The sequence below is a fragment of the Stenella coeruleoalba genome, assembly GCF_951394435.1.
Source record: "Stenella coeruleoalba genome assembly, chromosome: 2".
In the NCBI taxonomy this organism is placed as follows: domain Eukaryota; kingdom Metazoa; phylum Chordata; class Mammalia; order Artiodactyla; family Delphinidae; genus Stenella; species Stenella coeruleoalba.
Window position 1 is genome coordinate 84358063 of NC_137147.1, and position 19937 is coordinate 84377999.

Consider the following 19937-nt stretch of genomic DNA (forward strand, 5'->3'; position numbering starts at 1 on the left):
AAGTCTGCCTGTAAAAAGCAGCTCATTGGTGTGTGAGCACTCCTTAAGGGAAAGTTTGTAAACTTCCTGTCCTGGGTAGCTGAATCGGTTATGATGTTTACTCAGGTGTATGTCATCCTGGACTTGGTAATAAATGTAGCTGGGAAAATTAGTCATCTCTGCATTTATCACAAAAAGCTTTGTTGACAGTATTAACATATATTAGCTGTGATCTAGGGAGTCCTTCCAGAAAGTGTTTATCTTATACTTCTTAGGCTTTCTGTTTATTAGGCAGGTAAGACAAGGACTGACTTTACTGCTCTATCCTCTTTGTCCACAAGAGGATGCTCTCTCCTCTTAAGCAAATTTCAATTTCTGCAACCAATATAGATTCACATTGGAGAACTAAATGATTTTTAGGTATAGAGAATATTATCATCAGCTGTTGGTAAAAAGAGCCATCCTACATATTTTTCCCTTCCCAGGTAACATCCCATAACAAGGAACGACGTTCCAAACGGGATGAGAAACTAGATAAGAAATCTCAAGCCATGGAGGAGCTAAAAGCAGAGCGAGAAAAACGGAAGAACAGAACAGGTAGGTGGGGAAAATGTGATGGCTACTTTGTGTCTTTGATCATATGATTTAACTTCCTGATGCCAATTTTTATTTTTCCCCCTTTTTAGCTCTCTAGTATAGGCAGTTCCAAACACATACAGAGAATAGTGTAATGAAACGCCATGAACCCATCCTCCAACTTCAGCAGTCAACTCATAGCCAATCTTATTAAATATACACTGCTCTCCTCCTTTGGGTTATTTTGAAGTAAATCCCAGCATCATCATATTTCAACCATAAATATTTCAATATGTGTCTCTAAAAGATAAGGACTCCTATTTTAAATGTAACTACAGTGCCATTACTATACCTAAAAAATAGTAACAAATATTTTCTCCCAGTCTGTAGGTTGTCTTTTTATTTTATTTATGGTTTCCTTGGCTGTGCAAAAGCTTATAAGTCTGATTAGGTCCCATGTGTTTATTTTTGCTTTTATTTCTTCCCTTTTAAAAAATTATTTATTTGTTTATTTATTTTTGGCTGCATCAGGTCTTAGTTGTGGCATGCAGGATCTTTCATTGTGGCGTGTGGGCTTCTCTCTGGTTGTGGCGCGTGGGCTCTGTAGTTGCAACACACAGGCTCTCTAGCTGTGGCATGTAGGCTCAGTAGTTGCAGCATGCGGACTTAGTTGCCTGGTGGCATGTGGGATCTTAGTTCCCTGACCAGGGATCAAACCCACATACCCTGCATTGGAAGGTGGATTTTTAACCACTGGACCACGAGGGAAGTCCCTACTTTTATTTCTATTGCTTTGGGATACTGACCTAAGAAAACATTGGTACGATTTATGTCAGAGAATGTTTTGCCTGTGTTCTCTTCTAGGAGTTTTATGGTGTCATGTCTTATATTTAAGTCTTTAAGCCACAAAATGGTGATATTCTAATGTATCATTCTTTCTTCATTTATTATCTGGTATGCTTCTGGAAAGAGAAACTTCTCATCAGCTATTCAGTTACCACCAGGGACATTTTGTATAGGAAAGGCAGAGTAAATTCTTGCCTTTTTTTCCCCCTTTTATTTACTAGTTTTCAAAAGAATGAGATAGTTCCTTGGCAAACTCCAAAGATAACCAGTGAAATTTGTTTATTTTGAATATCCCTGTGAACTCATGGATTTTAACATACTTTATGGGTTTTTTTAATATAAATTTATTTATTTTTATAAATTTATTTATTTATTTATTGGCTGCATTGGGTCTTCTTTGCTGCATGCGGGCTTTCTCTAGTTGTGAGCAGGAGCTACTCTTCGTTGCAGTGCACGGGCTTGCGGTGGCTTCTCCTGTTGCGGAGCATGGGCTCTAGGTGCACGGGCTCAGTAGTTGTGGCTTGCAGGCTCAGTAGTTGTGGTGCACGGGCTTAGTTGCTCCTCAGCATGTGGGATCTTCCCAGACCAGGGCTTGAACCCGTGTCCCCTGCATTGGCAGGCGGATTCTTAACCACTGCGCCACCAGGGAAGACCCCATACTTTATGTTTTTACTCCATTGCAATTATTATTATTATTGTTGAGACTCAAATTGTCTTATCTTCAAGCAGTTGTAGCCTGTGTCCTTTTTTTCTTTTTCTTTTTTTTTTTTTTTTTTGTAGCCTGAGTCCTTTTGATGTGAAACCCCAGTAGTCTTTAATAGCTTTCTTGCTTTCTGGATTTGGAATCAGACATTTCTCTAAGGAGCCCTGGGTTTTTTTTGGTTTTGGGTGGGTTTTTTTTTCTCATGAGAAATTGTATTTAGACACCATAGTCTAGACGCAGGAGTGCAACTGGGTTGGTTATTATTTCTAAGTCTTTTCAGTGTCCACAGCTAGGATTTTTTTTTTTTTAAGAATTTATTTTGAGCCTCATACTGGTATGTCCATTTCAAAACCAGGATACCAAGTTTTTTTGTTTTGTTTTGATTTATAGCAACTTTCTTAAGGTATAATTAAGGTACCATACTGTTTACTCATTTAAAGTATACAAGGCAATGGCTTGTAGTATATTCACAGCTGTGTGGTAAAACTCAATGAGTTTTAAGATGTTTCATTACCCCAGAAAGAAACCCTATATCCCTTAACTGTCACCCCCCTCTACGGACCTGTTATCTCCCAGCCCTAGGCAACCACTGGTCTACTTTCTGTCACTATAGACTTGCCTATTCTGGGCATTTCATATAAATGGACTCATACAATATATGATCTCTTGTGTCTGGCTTCTTTCACGTAGCATGCTTTCTAGGTTCATCCATGTTGTAGCACGTAACAATGCTTCTTTTATGTCTGAATAATATTCCATTGTATGGATATACACATTTATCCGTTCACCTTTTGAGGGACACTGGGTTGTTTCCACTTTTTGACTATTATGAATAATGCTGCTCTGAGCATTTATAGTGGAATTGTTAAAGCATATGGTAACTCTGTGTTTGACTTTTTTTTTTTTTTGCGGTACGCGGGCCTCTCACTGTTGTGGCCTCTCCCGTTGCGGAGCACAGGCTCCGGACGCGCAGGCTCAGCGGCCATGGCTCACAAGCCTAGCCGCTCCGCGGCATGTGGGATCTTCCAGGACCGGGTCACGAACCCGTGTCCCCTGCATCGGCAGGCGGACTCTCAACCACTGCGCCACCAGGGAAGCCCTGTGTTTGACCTTTTGAGAAACTGCCAGGCTGTTTTCCAAGAGGCTTAACCATTTTGCATTCCCAGCAGCAACTTATGAGGGTTCCACTCTTTCCACATCCTCACTAACACTTGTCATTGTCTTTATGATTATAACCATTTCAGTGAGCATGAAGTGGTATCTTGTTGTGGTTTTGATTTGCGTTTTCCTAATGACTGGTGATGTTGAGTATCTTTTTGTATGCTTATTGGCCATTTGGATATCTTCTTTGATGAAATGTCTAGTCAAGTCCTTTGCCCATGTTTTAATCAAGTTCTTTGGTTCTTGTTGAGTTGTAAGACTTTTAAAATTATTTTGAATATTAATTCTTTATCAGAGACACGATTTACAGATATTTTCTCCCATTCTCCCATAGGTTGTCCGTTCACTCTTTAATAGTGTCATTTGATGCATAAGTTAATTTTGGTGAAGTACTGTTTGCCTTCACTTTTTTTTCTTTTGTTGCCTGTACTTTTGGTGTCACATCCAATAAATCATTGCTAAATCCAGTGTCATAAAGCTTTCCCCTGTTTCCTTTGAAGAGTTTGATAGTTTTAGCTCTTACATTTAGGTCTTTGATCCAGGGACTTCCCTGGTGGTTCAGTAGTTAAGACTCCACGCTGCCAGTGTTGGGAACCCGGATTTGATCCCTGGTCAGGGAACTAGATCCCGTATGCCGCAACGAAGATCCTGCATGTGGCAACGAAGATCCCATGTGCCACAACTAAGACCTGGCGCAACCAAAAGAAAAGAAAAAAAATGATCTTTGATCCATTTGAGTTAATTTTTGTATACAGTGTAAGGTTAGAGTCCACTTTTGTTTTTTTTTTTTTGGCATGTGGGATATCCAGTTTTCCCAGCACAAGTTTGTTTTTGGTTTTTTTGTTTTGTTTTCTTTTTTAATATTTATTTATTTATTTGGCTGCATTGGGTCTTAGTTGCGGCACACAGGATCTTCGTTGCCATGTGCAGTATCTTCGTTGTAGCATGAGAGATCTTTAGTTGCGGCATGCAGGCTTCTTAGTTGAGGCATGTGGGGTATAGTTCCCTGACCAGGGATCAAACCCGGGGCCCCCCCATTGGGAGCACGGAGTCATAGCACTGGACCACCAGGGAAGTACCACAGCACAAGTTTGTTTTTTGTTTTTCTTTTGTTTTTTATAAATTTATTTATTTTTGGCTGCACTGGGTCTTTGTTGCTGTGTGCGGGCTTTATCTAGTTGTGGCGAGCGGGGGCTACTCTTCATTGCAGTGCGTGGACTTCTCATCGCGGTGGCTTCTCTTGTTGCGGAGCACGGACTCTAGGTGCGTGGGCTTTAGTAGTTGTGGCACGCAGGCTCAGTAGTTGTGGCTCACAGGCTCTAGAGCACAGGCTCAGTAGTTGCGGCGCACGGGCTTAGTTGCTCCACGGTATGTGGGATCTTCCCGGACCAGGGATTGAACCCATGTCCCCTGCATTGGCAGGCAGATTCTTAACCACTGTGCCACAAGGGAAATCCTCCCACCCCAGCACAAGTTTTTGAAATGACTGTCATTTCCCTATTGATTGGCCTTGACACCCTTGTTGGGAATCTTCTGACCATATATGCAAGGGTTTATTTCTGGGCTCTCTATTTCATTGGTCTGTATGTCTGTCTTTTGAATGACTATGTTTTAAAGTCACTTGTTGGGAGTTCCCTGGTTGTCTAGTGGTTAGGATTCAGCGCTTTAACTGCCGTGGCCTGGGTTCAATCCCTGACCAGGGGAATGAGATCTTACAAGCCCCACAGTCAAAAAAAAAAACCAACACAAAACACTTGTTATAGTTGTTTTTTGTGTGGTTGTGCCATCAAATTAGTACTTTGTTTTATTTTGCTTGTGATCTGTAGAGATGACTTATTGTTCTGTTCTATGATTATACACGATGCAAGGTTCCAAAGTCAAATCTACTAAGCAAGGTATATTCAGAGAAATTTAGCATCTATAGCCTTCTCTTTCACCCCTTGCCTCCCTCCCATAGTAGATGACCACTTAAAAAATTTTTTTATATCCTTCCTTTTTATTTTTTAAACAAAAGGACACAGATTCACCCTCCATCTTAGATTAATGTTAGTGCATTATACACACTTCTCTCTGCCTTGCTTTTTTCACTTAACCATATATTCTAAAGATAACTCCTTAGTTTTTATGTTAAGCAATGGTTAGTAGATTACCTGTTTTTGTAAATAATTTTAGTGGAATACAATGATGCCCATTTTTTCATAATTGTGACTACTTTCTGTCTACAGTAGCAAAGTTGAGTAGTTGATACAGTGACCATATAATGCCTATCCTAAAAATATTTATGTGTTCATTTAAAACATTTTCTGACTCAGGATGCAGTGTAAGGCTCGGCTCTTTCCTTTTTTTACAGCTGCAGCGTAGTTCATTGGGTGGATGTGCTAGAGGTGATTCAGCCACTCCCCTTTGTGGACATTTGGGTTGTTTTCAGTCTCCTGCTATTACAAATAGTACTGTAAACTCAAAGTAAGTTTTTCCTGAAAGACTCTCTGAAGACATCTTAAGTTTATCCCCAATTTTCCTGCCAATCTTCAAGTGCCTTGAGAGATATAAAAGACAGCTGTCAGTAGAGTTGGTGACCCTTTTTGCCCACTTAGTGACAGTCTTCCAGCCCTTTTTTTTTTTGTCTACCGCGGCTTGACATTCGGTGTGACTTAAACTTTCTGGTTAACGTACCTGTTAACACAAGTAATCACAAACCAGGCCAGAGAGGATGGAGCTGTCTATTGAGTCCTTTTCCATGTTCCAGTTCTTTTTCAGGGATGAAAGATGTTTCAGCTTCTTATTGAGAGAATCTAGGTAAACATTTCCTCTTTTTTTAAGCTGAGCTCCTCGCCAAGAAACAGCCATTAAAAACCAGTGAGGTGTACTCTGACGATGAGGAGGAGGAGGAAGATGACAAGTCCAGTGAAAAGTCAGACCGCTCATCCCGAACATCGTCATCTGATGAAGAAGAGGAGTAAGCTGTGTACATTTTGGTCTAGTAGTCAGGATAGGTGGTTCTTTGGGGAAAGGCTTAGTGTAGTTTCCAAATTTCCCCTGTTCGGGTGACGAACTTTGGTTTGGTTCCGTACCCTGAATTGCCGAGCTGGGTTCCCCAGCACACCAGCCTAAACATATACTTCTGCTGTTGGCTCTTAGCCTGTACCCCTGCACATTTTATCATGGCCAGGCGGGTAGGAGCTGCCTTCATGTCACCCTCAGATTGGCCAGGAGCTTCCATTAGTTTTCCTAGTCTGATAGGTTATCTGGGATGGCAGCCTCATTTGAGACAGTTCACACTACTGGTTAGGAATAGGATTCTAGTCCCACTTTCCTGTTGCTTCATTTATTTCTCCTACTGTATGAAATCACACATACTTCAGTTAAGTTTTAAGAAGTTGGTATTATTTATTTACCTTGATCTGTTTTTATGATGCACATTTTTCCCAGTGTCCTTTGTTCCTCACAGGAAAGAAGAGATCCCTCCAAAATCACAACCGGTCTCCTTACCAGAGGAACTGAATCGGGTTCGATTATCACGGCATAAGCTGGAACGTTGGTGTCACATGCCCTTCTTTGCTAAAACTGTCACAGGATGTTTTGTACGGATTGGCATTGGAAACCACAACAGCAAACCAGTTTACCGGGTTAGTATTTCTTTCCTTGGACAATTGTCCATGTTTTATGTTTTAAATATAATGATTCTTAGCTAGGAGTAGGAACTACTGAACAAATCTGTCACTTTTCCCATTTGACGGGAAAATAGACTCCAATTGAGATGCCCTTAGAGCAGTGACAGTCTGAGCCAACCAGAGATCTCTTGTGACCTGCTGCCAGGAGGAGTACTTGGAGCCCAAGGGTTTAGATTTAGAACAATTTTCTCTATCCTCCTTTCATGTAGATGTGAGAAGGCAGACACTTAACGAAGTATTTTTCAAGAGTTATGTAATCTGGAAGATTTGTTCATTTGAAAAATAAATAAATGAAAAATTTCCATGTTACATACTAAGTGACTTCTGGAACAAGGAGTTATATTGAGGTTTGAAAAATGACGAACAGGGACTTCTCTGGTGGCACAGTGGTTAAGAATCCGCCTGCCAGCATGGGGGACGCGGGTTCGAGCCCTGGTCCGGGAAGATTCCGTATGCCATGGAGCAACTAAGCCCGTGCGCCGCAACTACTGAGCTTGCACTCTAGAGCCTGCAAGCCACAACTACTGAGCCTGTGAGCCACAACTACTGAGCCCGTGCACCTAGAGCCTGTGCTCCACTACAAGAGAAGCCACCGCAGTGAGAAGCCTGCACACCACAATGAAGAGTAGCCCCTGCTCTCCGCAACTAGAGAAGAGCCCATGCGCAGCAACGAAGACCCAATGCAGCCAAAAATTAATTTTTTTTTTTTAAAAAAAGAATCTGCCTGCCAATGGAGGGGACACGGGTTTGAGCCCTAGTCCGGGAAGATCCCACATGCTGTGGAGCAACTAAGCCTGTGCACCACCACAACTACTGAAGCCTGTGCTCCACACAAAGAGAAGCCATCGCCATGAGAAGCCCTCGCACCTCAACGAAGAGTAGACCCCACTTGCTGCAACTAGGAAAAGACCACACACAGCAACAAAGACCTGATGCAGCCAAAAATAAATTAATTAATTTTTTAAAAAAAACCCTCCAACCTAATAGAGATTATCTTGTGAGTTCCAGCTCTGCTTCTGTGGTCTAGATGACTAGAACATAGCTGTTTGATTTTTTGTTTGTTTGTTTTGTTCTGGGTTGTTTGGTTTTAACGTGTTTTGCCTCCTTCTGTGAGGACCAGGGGCCATGTCATGTCTCAGAAACCTTGGCAACAGAAACAGACCTCACGGTCTTCACACTTGATTGATAAAACTGACCTCTGAAATCCAGGTGCACCCCTTAGTAAGGTAGAATTAAGTTGGAGGGGAAGCTTCCAACACCCCACCAGGCTAACTGCCTCCTCACCTGGCGCTTGCTTAACTCTGGGCACAGGTGCCTGGCCGTCTGAGTTCTAAGCCCGAGAAAGATGCCCAGAACACCTGGCAGCTGTGGGCTTCTCTCAGTGCGGGGTCACTCATCTGCACTCATGCAGATGGAGCCAGAGGGTGGGGTGGAGAGCTCTGAAAGAGTCTGTTGTGATTGGTGTCTCTGTCCTCACTTAGGTTGCTGAAATCACGGGTGTAGTGGAAACCGCCAAAGTTTACCAGCTTGGTGGCACCAGAACAAACAAAGGGCTACAGCTACGGTAGGAGAGGTGCTTCCGTGGCAGCTTCTGCTCCCGTGCAAACAGGCACTGCCTGTTGCGGCTGTTACTCACTCCCAGTGTGATGTTTCTTGTTACAGTAATACTGTTTGTGTTATCCCCGCAGGGGACTTGGAGGGAAACTTGTATTCTGCCTTTGCCTATAGGGAAAGTAGGATATATCTCTCTCATAGGGGAAGTCAGGGATATGGAGCAGTGGGACACATAGAAGGAAAATGTCAGATTGCGAGACCCCCTCCTCCCAGAATCCTGCAGGCATTCCTCGGTGAGCATGGTCAGGAGGCTTGCTTCTGGTCCTGGCTCCATCACTAACTAACTTGATCTTTCACAAGCCAGGTTACCTTTTTGGACTTGGTTTCTGCTTCAGTAGCATGATATTGACTGAATGCTGGCTACATGCCACAGTTCTATGCATCAGGATAGAAGCGAGAACAAAATACACACACAAATCCCTATCCTCTTGGAGCCTGAAAATTCTAAAGGCCCTATATGGGAAGCAATAGAAATAGCTTGCCAGGTGACTGCAAATAGTGGGTCATAGACAAGGCTCTGCCATGGCCTTACTTGGCCTCTCTGGTCTCTCTGTTCCCTTCTCCCATTCCCGTCATTTCTCCTGGACTGTTTGAAAAGAGCCAGTTGGTGTGGGCAGCAGCCATGACGTGCTGAAAGTGACTATCTCTGGGAGGATGACACTGACTCACGTGGCCAGCACAGGAGTCAGTAGAACAGCAGTGTTCTTTCTAGGGATAGAGCTTCCTTGTCATTCAGATATCTATGTAATATTTCATATTCTTGATGCCAGTTGACTGTGATGGATTTTATTGTAAATGGACTTTTGAAGCACTGGCCAAATCCACTTGTTTCCGGGGCTCACTTTGATTTTTAGTCCCTGCTGCCCGTTAGAACAACCTGGGAGGGGCTTTTTGTGTGTACAATTTCCGTGCCTGGTTCCTACTCCCAGAGATTCTGATTCAGTTGATCTAGAGTGGTGCTTTGGCACTAGAAGTTTTGTAAATATTCCTAGATGATTCTAAAGGGTAGCTATGATGGAAACCCACAGAGACAGGTGGTGTACAGTCTGGTGGGGTTGCTCTTCTGGCGCTGCAGTCAACATACCCATTCCTGAAGCTGCTCTTTTTTGTGTAGGCACGGCAGTGACCAGCGAGTGTTCCGCCTAGAGTTTGTCTCAAACCAGGAGTTTACTGAAAGCGAATTCATGAAGTGGAAAGAAGCGGTAAGTGGACAGACAGCACCTCCCTAGCAGTTGTTGATGAAAACACTGAGAGAGCCTCTTTCCAAAACCCTTTATCATAAATAACCTTTTATCATGTTTTGGTCCAGATGTTCTCTGCTGGCATGCAGTTGCCCACTCTAGATGAAATCAATAAGAAGGAATTATCTATTAAAGAAGCTCTTAATTATAAATTCAATGACCAGGACATTGAAGAGGTAAGAAACCTGGTACCCCAGAGTCCGGAGGCTCATCAAGAACCAGTGTTAGAGAAGATCATGCCTTTCTTTTCTTTCCTGTATCTTGACATTTTTGGCTCTGCTACTGTTGCGTGAGAAAGAGGGAATACTAATATCGCTACCTTATTATTTATAGTTCATCAAGATTTTGTCCATACATTCTCACTTGAAGTCATAGACTAAGGAAGTGTATTCAGGGTTCAGGAATCTGTATTCTTCTTCTAGGCTTGGTCCTTTAAGAGTTTTCTTTTTCCAAAACATTTTGGTAAAATTCCTTGATCTTTGTTCGCTTGGACAGTGGCTAGCCTGACAGTACAAGGTCCTTGGGCTGCTGCTGTTTATTGGTGCATGTTTCTTCCCACTATCCCAGAAGAATCTCCGTGACCCCGGAAGCAGCATAGCATCCCTTGGAATGAACTCGCTCTCTCTGTGGGGCATGGCATTGCTATAGGAAGAGCAGCCCCCGTTTAACTAGCTGCTTACCTCCAAAATGGGCTCACCTATCTTGCCTACAGAACTAATTTAGAAATACCTCACTGCTGGTATCTCCTCTCTGGTACAGATTGTAAAAGAGAAAGAAAGATTCAGGAAGGCTCCACCCAACTATGCTATGAAGAAAACGCAGCTCCTAAAGGAAAAGGTGAGGACTTGTGCTTGAACCTCTCTCCCTGTCCTGTAAGGAGATGTGGAAATCAAACTTGTTCACCGTCTTTCAAGTTAGTAGTGGCAGGATTGGGAGAAAATGCTGGGCTCAAAGGTAAGCAACAGTGCTTTCCTGGCACCTGGGCAGCATCCTTTGGCTGTTTTCCTTTCTATAAATTGAAACTGATCTTGCTTGTTCCATTTTCCTCACTTTCTAGTCACTTTAGTTTCGTGTGTAATAAGATAGACCCCAGGGTACTATCAGCACTGGGTCTGAACAGACGAATGATATTGCCAAGCCCAGCTGCGGTGGGTGGTTTTCCGTTCTTCACATCAGGGTGGGGTGAGCCTTGTTAGGCTGAGTTAGCCATGTGGGGCCTGGGTTCTACGGTGTTTGTTTTCAGTACTCTTTCACACCTCCTGTCATTTGTTCATCATGTGAGGTATCTTGCCTGTGCTGGAAGTAATGGGACACTTAATATAGAGCCAGTCATAGCCAGAATCTCACATGTCTCTCTATGTGCAGGCCATGGCTGAGGACCTGGGGGATCAGGACAAGGCCAAACAAATCCAAGACCAGCTGAACGAGCTGGAGGAACGAGCAGAGGCCCTGGACCGCCAGCGGACCAAGAACATATCTGCGATCAGGTGTGTTACAGATCCTTGGTCCACAATTATCAGGCGAGCCTGTGGCCTTGTACGCACTGTGCCCCAGTGGCTCCACGTATCTCTGGGGTGAGGACTCAGTGGTCCCCTCCCTCCTTTCACAGCCCACTGACTCATGCCTCTTACTCACCCCACAGTTACATCAACCAGCGGAACCGGGAGTGGAACATTGTGGAGTCTGAGAAGGCCCTTGTGGTGAGTAAGACAACTTTATCTGGCTCACTGAAAATAATTTTAATTAATAAAACAATATGTAATAAAACAATATGTAATCTTTTCTGTATCTTGCTTGAGTTTATCTTTCAATTATTGAAGTAACGTGTACACTTAACACACACATAGTTTCTCTGTAGGCACACATACAAGCACATAAGTTATTAATTTATAATAAAAAGCAGCAGTCTTCTACCCTGTCTTATCCCTCCCCATCTTTAGATTCTACTCCATGCGTATTCATTTTTATCAGTTTCCAGTCTTTTTCTTTTGGTTGTTGCCCCCATAATCTTCTCTGGTGTTCTTAAAGGGAAAAGGACGATAGACAGCCTTTGACTTTTTTTAGGACCTTGCAGACTGTTATTTATATGTAAGCTTACGATGAATGAGAGGCGGGGGGGCAGGAGATACAGTTCTGTAATACATGCTCTCTGTTTCAGGCTGAAAGTCACAACATGAAAAACCAACAGATGGATCCTTTTACCAGGCGACAGTGTAAACCTACCATCGTGTCTAATGTGAGTGCCTAGAGAGGACGTTTTTAGTCAGGACCTAGATTCTGGGACATAAAATGAATTCCATTAGGAGATTAATAAAGAAGTTAAAAATAATATTGTCTTAGTGGGATTTGCTTGCCTCAAACTCTTGGGTCTGGATACTTCCTTTTTTTATCTTACTCTAGGACATACAGGTAGTGAAAACCTGGCATGGATTTGTAGAAACCTATGGACTAACCGCCTATGCCAGGGCAGGTTTACCAGTGCAGCAGAGGTGAGGAATGTGTAGGCTGAAGCGCCTAGCTAGGGCCCGTCTGGGCTGGGCTTCAAAGCTTTTAATTGCCCCTTTTTGCAGTGTGGAGGAAAACCCCACTGATCTGCTGATGGGCCCACTGTGGTGCCTGTGATGTTAGTGGTGGTAGGTGGGACAGAAGCTGGTGGTAGGACTGTGTGAGTGTTGAACAATCTCTAAAATAACTTGCATTGTCTCTCAGTCCAGAGACCCGGCTGTTCAAGCTGCCATATTGGCCCAGCTGAACGCAAAATACGGTTCTGGAGTGTTACCAGATGCTCCAAAGGAAATGAGCAAGGCAAGTATACTACTGGAGCTCGGCCGCTGGTCCGGACACCAGAGGCACTTCCTGGGTCGGGTTTGATTGTCCCCACCTGGAGGAACGTGGCGTCCCACTTGCAGTCCTTTCTCCGTCCTCATTATTTACAAATGTAATAAACAACTACTGAATTCTGGTCAGATGACCTAAATTCTAAACCCAACACCACTACTTAATGAAGTCCTTGACTACGGCTTTAGGCAACTGACCTCTAGCCCTCTAATCCACATTTTCTCATATGTAAAGTGGGGGTAATATTATATACCCTGCTTATTTAACTCATAGGACAATTAGAAGGGGTAGTTGACGTGTAAGGATGAGGCAGTTGTAAAAGTGAAAGTTCTTTGAAAACTAAAATATTAAACCAAGAGAAACTGCCCGTTTAGAAGCCATTTTCTGCCTTTTCCTGAGGAGCCCAAACTGTTCCAGGAATTCCTAAAACCTTGGGTCAGAGATGGCTTGTTGTCTTAAGCCCACCCTTTCTCCCTCACACCACAGACATGAGCCTTCCCTTCCCTCTCCTCTTTTAGGCTCAGAAAAGAAACTTCTTTATGGCCTCTCCTGTCCTCCCTCTGAGAGAAGGAATCAGAAAAGGGCCTTAGTAGGAAGATCTAATGAACTCGAGCAGGAGCCTTTACTGTTAGTGGTCACTGCTTCTTGAAGTCCACTTGCATTTATACTTTGTAATTACTTTTTCTCTTCACATTGCAGGGTCAGGGAAAGGATAAAGATTTGAATTCTAAGTCAGCCAGTGACCTCTCAGAAGACTTGTTCAAAGTACATGATTTCGACGTGAAGATTGATTTACAAGTTCCCAGCTCAGGTAGGTGAAGGTGCAGATTGGTGATGAGCAAGGACCACGTGGCTCCATGGCTCTGAGCCAGCAAGGAGGCCTGATTTTAGGGAAGAAATGGGGGTGTCTGCTTACCAGTATTTATGGAGACCAGAGTAAGACAGGCTGCAGGTCTGTTTTGAGAGGGAACAGGGACAGTAAGGAAGGCTACCTGAAGGAGTGAAGCACAAGACCAAAGGACCTCAGATGCCGATTTGCCTCTTCTTTCCCATAGAGTCAAAGGCTTTGGCCATCACCTCCAAGGCTCCGCCAGCCAAGGATGGAGCTCCAAGGAGATCTCTGAACTTGGAAGACTACAAAAAACGACGAGGGCTTATTTGAGCGCACCCAGCCTGCTGCTTCTGACCCTGCATGCCCCATCACGGTGCCCCACCTTTCCTCTTTTCCTTTGATTTGCCCTCACTGGGCTGGAGCAGCAGTAGAACTGGGAAGAGACTCTAAACTGCCAGTCATCTGTAATATAAACCATTTGCTGTATAGACTTCCCTTGTCTGCAACATCTCCCACCAACCCCCCAGGCCCCACCCAGTGTGAACCTGGGCTCTCTTGGGCTTTATCCATGTCTTTAGATTTGTGTTTGCCTTTTTTTTTTTTAAAAAAAAAACCAGCACAATTCATTGGCCACTCTGCACGCATTCAGTGTTACCGTGGAGCTGGGATTCTTGCTGGAGCCCCTGGCGGTGATAGCAGCAGCACTGGGCAGCCTCCTCTATGGACTGCCTTGGACCCAACCATTGAACATTTGGCACCTGACCCTCTGGAGGGAGTGGGGACTGGGCACCTGCAGTCCTCCTTCTTCTCTCCTCATCTTTCTCTTCTTCCCATCTCTGTGGAAGAAGGATTTTCAAAACCAGTTTAGTTTCCAAAAAGTGTACATTTGTGGGGAGGGAGGGGGGTCTATTTGAGAGAGAGTGTGTATGTGTGTATGTGTCTGTAAGTGTGTGGATTTTTTTATCATTTTTTAAAAATGCAGTACTCTTTGTATCAGTCTGTCATGGGTCTATAGCTGTTTCAGATTTTTTTCAGCTGTACTTGAGCATCTGAAACTGCAAGAAAGAAACTCATTAAATGTGATTCTTCTTACTAAACAGGCCTGACTGCTGTAGCTGTGTAACTTCCCCTCCCCCACCTCCTCTTCCCCATCACCTCCCCCACCTTGGAGAAATCTCCCCAGTTTGGCCCCTGCCCTGTCGGCTGTGTCCTGGCAGGTGGGAGGGAAGCCCACAGCCAGGTACCAGGGAGGGCAGTGCAGGTGTCTTGCTCAGCCCATGTGTATAGCCCACAGCTTCCTGGCTGAGTGTAGAGTGTGTCTGTTCTCCACCCTATGTACTTGTCTCTTCTTAGTGATTCTGTTTTGCCATTTCAGCAAGAATAATATTTTGTTCTGTTTTTTAAGAGAAAGTATTCAACATGAATGTGGAGAGAACGAACACAAAGATTTAGGTTGCAAATGTTACAAGCATGTGCAGTTTTGTGTGTGTGTATACATATATATATGGTAAGCATATATATTGTTGTGCAGCTAGGGTGAAGCCAGCAAAGAAGTATGTATGTCTTTATGAAATGTTTGCAAAGAGATAAGCTGACTGCTTGATAATCATTCTCAGGTGTAAAGCTCCAAGTGTAAATAAAAGTGGCATTTAACAGATCTTTTCAGAACAAAGTACAGCTGACTATATAAAACAAGAACTAAGATAAAGGAACAGCTGAGAGCTTCTGATTCCCACAAGAGGGAGAGGCATCTCAAAGCCCTGCTTTGTATTTCTTCACCCTACTTTCTATAAGAAAGTGGGATGATGGGAAATCATGGAGTTAAGTTGTTTTTAAACATAAAAATGAACTTGGTAACTCTTCCGGGTTTAGTAGAGCCTCAGTGTTGCTTTAACTTAGTTTATACTTTTTTTATTTAAAAAAAAGAAAAAAGCAGCAATCGATGGTTTTTAAAAAGAATTGTGTCTGTAAAATTGATAAATATGACTGTAACACAGCTATGTGGTGGCTGTGACACAGTTTGGTTGGGCAAAGGAATGGTGATGGACTCATTAAAATCATATATACTTGAATAGTCCATTGACCGAAACTCTTTATAGACTATTGTGTAAATGTGGAATCACAGACTGTTAAACATTGCCTGGACTCCAGCAGAGTCCTGGAAGCTGCTGGGACCTCTTCTATAGTGACAAACTTGGACTTTTTTTTTTTTTCTGGTTTTAAAGACATGAAATTATAGAATCCATATAATTTGCTGGAGTCATTCTGATCCACCATGTAGATCTGTATTTAGTATCATTTGGATTTGGAGAAGTGTCGGTTACATTATGGCTGTGTAATAAAATTTTTATTAAAACTACATCACACTGTAGCCATTTTGCCCCTACCTCCCCACATGCAGCTAATGAAACTTGCGTTCTGAGACACCAAAACACAGCAGGGAGCAAAGCCAACCAAAGAAGACAGAATGTTAACTTGTCACCTGAGTAGCCTACTTGGTGATTGGAGTCAAGACCGAGGGCTTGTCTGCAGTCTCAGCTGAGGCAGGACCTCTGAACTGAGATCTGGTCCAGGCATTGGCTTTATCCCACCAGCTGGGCTTCTAGGTGGTTCAGGCTTCTTGTGCTGGGGAATCACAGCAGCAGCCCACTGCTCCACCCCGACCCCACCATGTGGTTTCAGTATTGAAGGGTGCGGCACCTAAGGCGGCTTTCTACATTTGTCACTTCCTTCCGAGAAGCAAAAAGGCCAATGTCCATATGCCTAGCTCATGATGTATAGGTCTGTTTGTCTTGCTTCTGACAGGTGCAGGGAAAGTCTACTGCCTGCAACTTCCCTTCAAAAAGAATGCTTTTGTTTTCTGTTTCTGTGAAGTCCTGACCTGTCACTCAAACTGTACAGATACTTGTAAATAAACTTTATGCCCTGTTTTAACAAGGGAATCAGATTTAGTCCAAGGACTGCATCCTGAGTGGCAACTCTCAAAGTCATGCTTTAAAAGTCCAAGAGAGTCTCTCTTTCACTTGGTTTCTCTCCTTCCCCTACCCTTAGCCCTGCACCTCCGAAGTGAAAGTGGCTGTTGTCGTCTTCAGCCACCTGGTTCCCCAGAAGCCTCTCTGAGACAGTAGTTGTCTAGAGCCAAGGCAACCTCCAACTGGCCTGGTTTACTTCCTACTTTGGAAGATATATCACCAAGCTTTAACAGAACTAGGTGGGCCCCAGATACACTGCCTAACACTGGGGAGAGTCTGGTCCTTCCAGCTTTCAGTTGGCTAAGCCACAATTCCTTTGTTACCCTGTTTTCAGCCTGTCACGAGTGTGAAGGGGGAGCCCAGGGGCTGTGAGTGTGCCTATGGAGGAAATACTGATACCCTTCCCTCACGGCCCAAGCTGGGGAGATCTGTAAGGCTCACCACCAACACTGCATGAGGCTGTGTCTCAAACCTTTCTGACCATGTGTTAGCTAGGAAGCAAGATCCTGGATCAACTCTCCTTTAGAGATGGGAAGGTGGAGGTGACAATCACAATGGTACAAGGCCAGTCCAAGCCTGCCTTTGGTGTTGGGAGAGGTGGGTCCCTGGGGCTCACCCAGCAACTGCATCTCATGAGGTTTTCTTAAGCTCTCTATCACTCCAGCCACCTGATTTTTGTTTATTTATTTATTTTACTTATTTATTTATTTATTTTTGGCTGCGTTGGGTCTTCATTGCTGTGCGTGGGCTTCTCATTGCGGTGCCTTCTCTTGTCGCAGAGCACGGGCTCTAGGCGTGAGGGCTTCAATGGTTGTGGCTCATGGGCTCTAGAGCGCAGGCTCAGTAGTTGTGGCGCACGGGCTTAGCTGCTCCGCAGCATGTGGGATCTTCCCGGACAAGGGGTTGAACCCATGTCCCCTGCATTGGCAGGCAGATTCTTAACCACTGCACCACCAGGGAAGTCCCCAGCTGCCTGATTTTTGGAAGCAGTGGGCTCCCTGGGAGCCTAGAGAGCAGAGATTCTGAGCAGAGGACAGCCTAGTCCAGTTATCTCCCAGGGTTCCCTGCTGTGAGGCAGCCACTTGCTGTGACTGCCTCAGGTGGAGGGATGCAAAGGTGAGAGGGGTGCAGGGTCCATCGACTTTTTCTGGAGTTGAGGGAGCGAAGGAGCTGACTTTTCTTGGGTGTCCTGGGTAGTGGTGTCCAGGAATGGGGAAGCCATGGACCTCCAGCTCAGATTTTTTGTGTGTGGCTTCCCTGACCAAAGGGGCAGCTGAACTGCCTTGGGGAGGAGAGTGTCAGAGGCTTGGAGGGAACAGCAGCACTAAGGCAGTGGGGTCGGGGGCAGAGGGGCAGCCTGCCTTCTGTATAAGTTTCCCCAGGCCAGCCTCAGTGCCAGAGTTTCTTTAGCCAGTGGAGCACAGGCACGTCTAGGGCTTCCAGACTGTGCCCTGGACCGGAGGGAGGACCTAAAAGCCACAAGGCAAGCGGGCTCAGTGCAGGGTTCATATCCCAGCTCCACCACTTAACTACCTAGGGCTGAGCTGGTTAACTCTTCTGAGCCCAAGTTCCCCATCTTTACTATAAGATCTGTCAGGAGCCTGTTAAAGTGTTCCTTTCCTCGATAACGGTTCGATAAATGCTGTTGTCAGTGAGAGTAGAGGCCACTAGGCCTCGCAGGAGAGACTGTTGGGGCAGAGTGGCAGGGGTTGGGATGCAAGGGCCAGTGTGGTGAAATAGGGGTGGGAAGTCACAGGAGAACAGCCTGAGTGCTGACAGAGGGCATGACTTGGCCCAGAGACTCCCGGCAGCCTCCACCTTGGGGGTCAAGAAACTCAGTCTCCACACAGAGGTTCCAGTGGGTGCTGGGGCTGGCCTGGAGAACCGTCCAGTGGAGAAAGACAGCTGCCTTTTGGTCCAAACTTACTGCTGCTATTCTCTCCAGCCCCCAACACACTCCCTCTTTACTGATGGTCAGTCTGACAGCATCCTCCCACTCCCAGCCCTCAGTGGCTCTGAAGGCCTCCACCTCGCCACTGCCCCAGCGGGCTCAGAAAGATTGTCTCACCACGGAGAGTAATTAAAACATTAAAAACAGTACCAAACCGGAAAATAAGTGTAAAGAAGTCCAACCAAGTTCTGATCTGTTTCATGATGACTACCTTGATAACCGTCTTCAGAATATCACTTTTTTTTTCTCTCTCTCTCTTTTAGCTGTTGATGACCCTGCTTCACTAAGTTCATGTGGAGACCACATCTTGCTCAGCCATAAACACATTCACCTCTCCTGGAATGCACTGGTCTATCTCCACCGATTTTTCCCTGGAGAACTCCTCTTCACCCTTCAGCGCTCAAAGGCCACCTCCTCCAGGAAGCCTTCCCTGATTGCCCCTTCCCACTCGGGTTTGGGAGCACCTAGGCTTCCCCTAGGGCGGCACCCACCACGCTGTACTGTTGTTATTTGTGAGCCTCCCCACCACCACCATCCTGGAAGCTACTAGTGTCCTCCTCCGCCTAGCACTTAGTTAACGCCCAATAAACGTAGTGGAGGGAAGGGGGGCGGGGCAAGCCGACGTCCTTCCCAAGCCCCTGCTTTCTGGGGCTTCTGATGCCACCTCTCCCCTCCATCGTGTCCCCAGACCGCAGCGCAAGCGGGAAGGAGACCCGGCGGTGCGGACGCTGCTTGCAGTAGAAGCCCAAACTGTCCGTCTTATGGGTTCGACCCGAGACCGCGAGAAAAGCAGCTGTGGCAGATGGGAGCTATCCCCTCACCCGACCGGCCCCGACCACCCAACAGCCTCGGCCTCCGTTCGCCCACTGGAGTCCCAGCGACCTTGGAGTCCGGGCCCGAGTGCCACGCGGGGCCGACCCCGCAGCCTGCACGTGCGCGCGCTCGCGGCTCTAGGTGTGGGGACCCCTGCCGGGCGCGCGTCCTAGCGGCTTCCCACAGTTGGGAGTAGGGCCCTCAGCTCGCAGGCGCGCTCCTGGCGTGGGGCGTGGGGCGCCCCTGCAGCCAACGCCGAGGTGGAGTGGGCATCTGCTCCACGGACCCGGGGCGTGCGCGTAGCTTCCCGGTGCCTCCTGGTTCCACCCAGCCACCGGAGGCTTTGTGGGCTCGGTCTCCGCGCACCTGGGGTGGAGGTCACTCTGGCAGGCGGAGATCACAAATGGAATTAGGGGATGCGCCCACCTCCCGCGGTTACAAGATTCCAGAGGTGCCCTGGTAGGGACGTGGGGGACGGAGGACGACTGCACCCCGAACGTTCTTAGAGCAATCGCCTCGACACTGGGGGCCGCGTCCCGCGTCCCTGACCTCAGACGCTACCAATCCCCTCTGCCTCCGCTTGGCCACTGGGAGAGATTCTGCGGGTTCTGAGTTTTGGAGAGAGGGAGGAGGGAGAACCACAGGAACACAGGCTCCTGGGAGGGATGGGAAACCTTGTTTCTGAAGTGTGTCAGGAGAGAAAATGTTCTTATTGAACATACACAGGCGTGGTGACACAT

General features: G+C 45.7%; 1 protein-coding gene across 1 annotated transcript in view; it reads left to right on the forward strand.

Moving 5' to 3' along the window:
• The window catches only part of RTF1 (RTF1 homolog, Paf1/RNA polymerase II complex component), a gene marked incomplete at its 5' end in the record, with an annotated part of 49498 nt that extends 33216 nt beyond the window's left edge, over nt 1-16282 (forward strand). The window contains 13 exons of the mRNA XM_079913994.1: nt 465-576; nt 6086-6221; nt 6714-6891; nt 8418-8500; nt 9665-9752; nt 9860-9967; nt 10551-10628; nt 11157-11278; nt 11434-11491; nt 11950-12027; nt 12501-12596; nt 13329-13440; nt 13685-16282. Coding sequence (XP_079770120.1) covers nt 465-576; nt 6086-6221; nt 6714-6891; nt 8418-8500; nt 9665-9752; nt 9860-9967; nt 10551-10628; nt 11157-11278; nt 11434-11491; nt 11950-12027; nt 12501-12596; nt 13329-13440; nt 13685-13791 — 1356 coding nt within the window. The 3' untranslated portion in view covers nt 13792-16282. The remainder of the gene's footprint in view (nt 1-464; nt 577-6085; nt 6222-6713; nt 6892-8417; nt 8501-9664; nt 9753-9859; nt 9968-10550; nt 10629-11156; nt 11279-11433; nt 11492-11949; nt 12028-12500; nt 12597-13328; nt 13441-13684) is intronic.
• Between the last annotated feature and the right edge of the window lie 3655 nt (nt 16283-19937).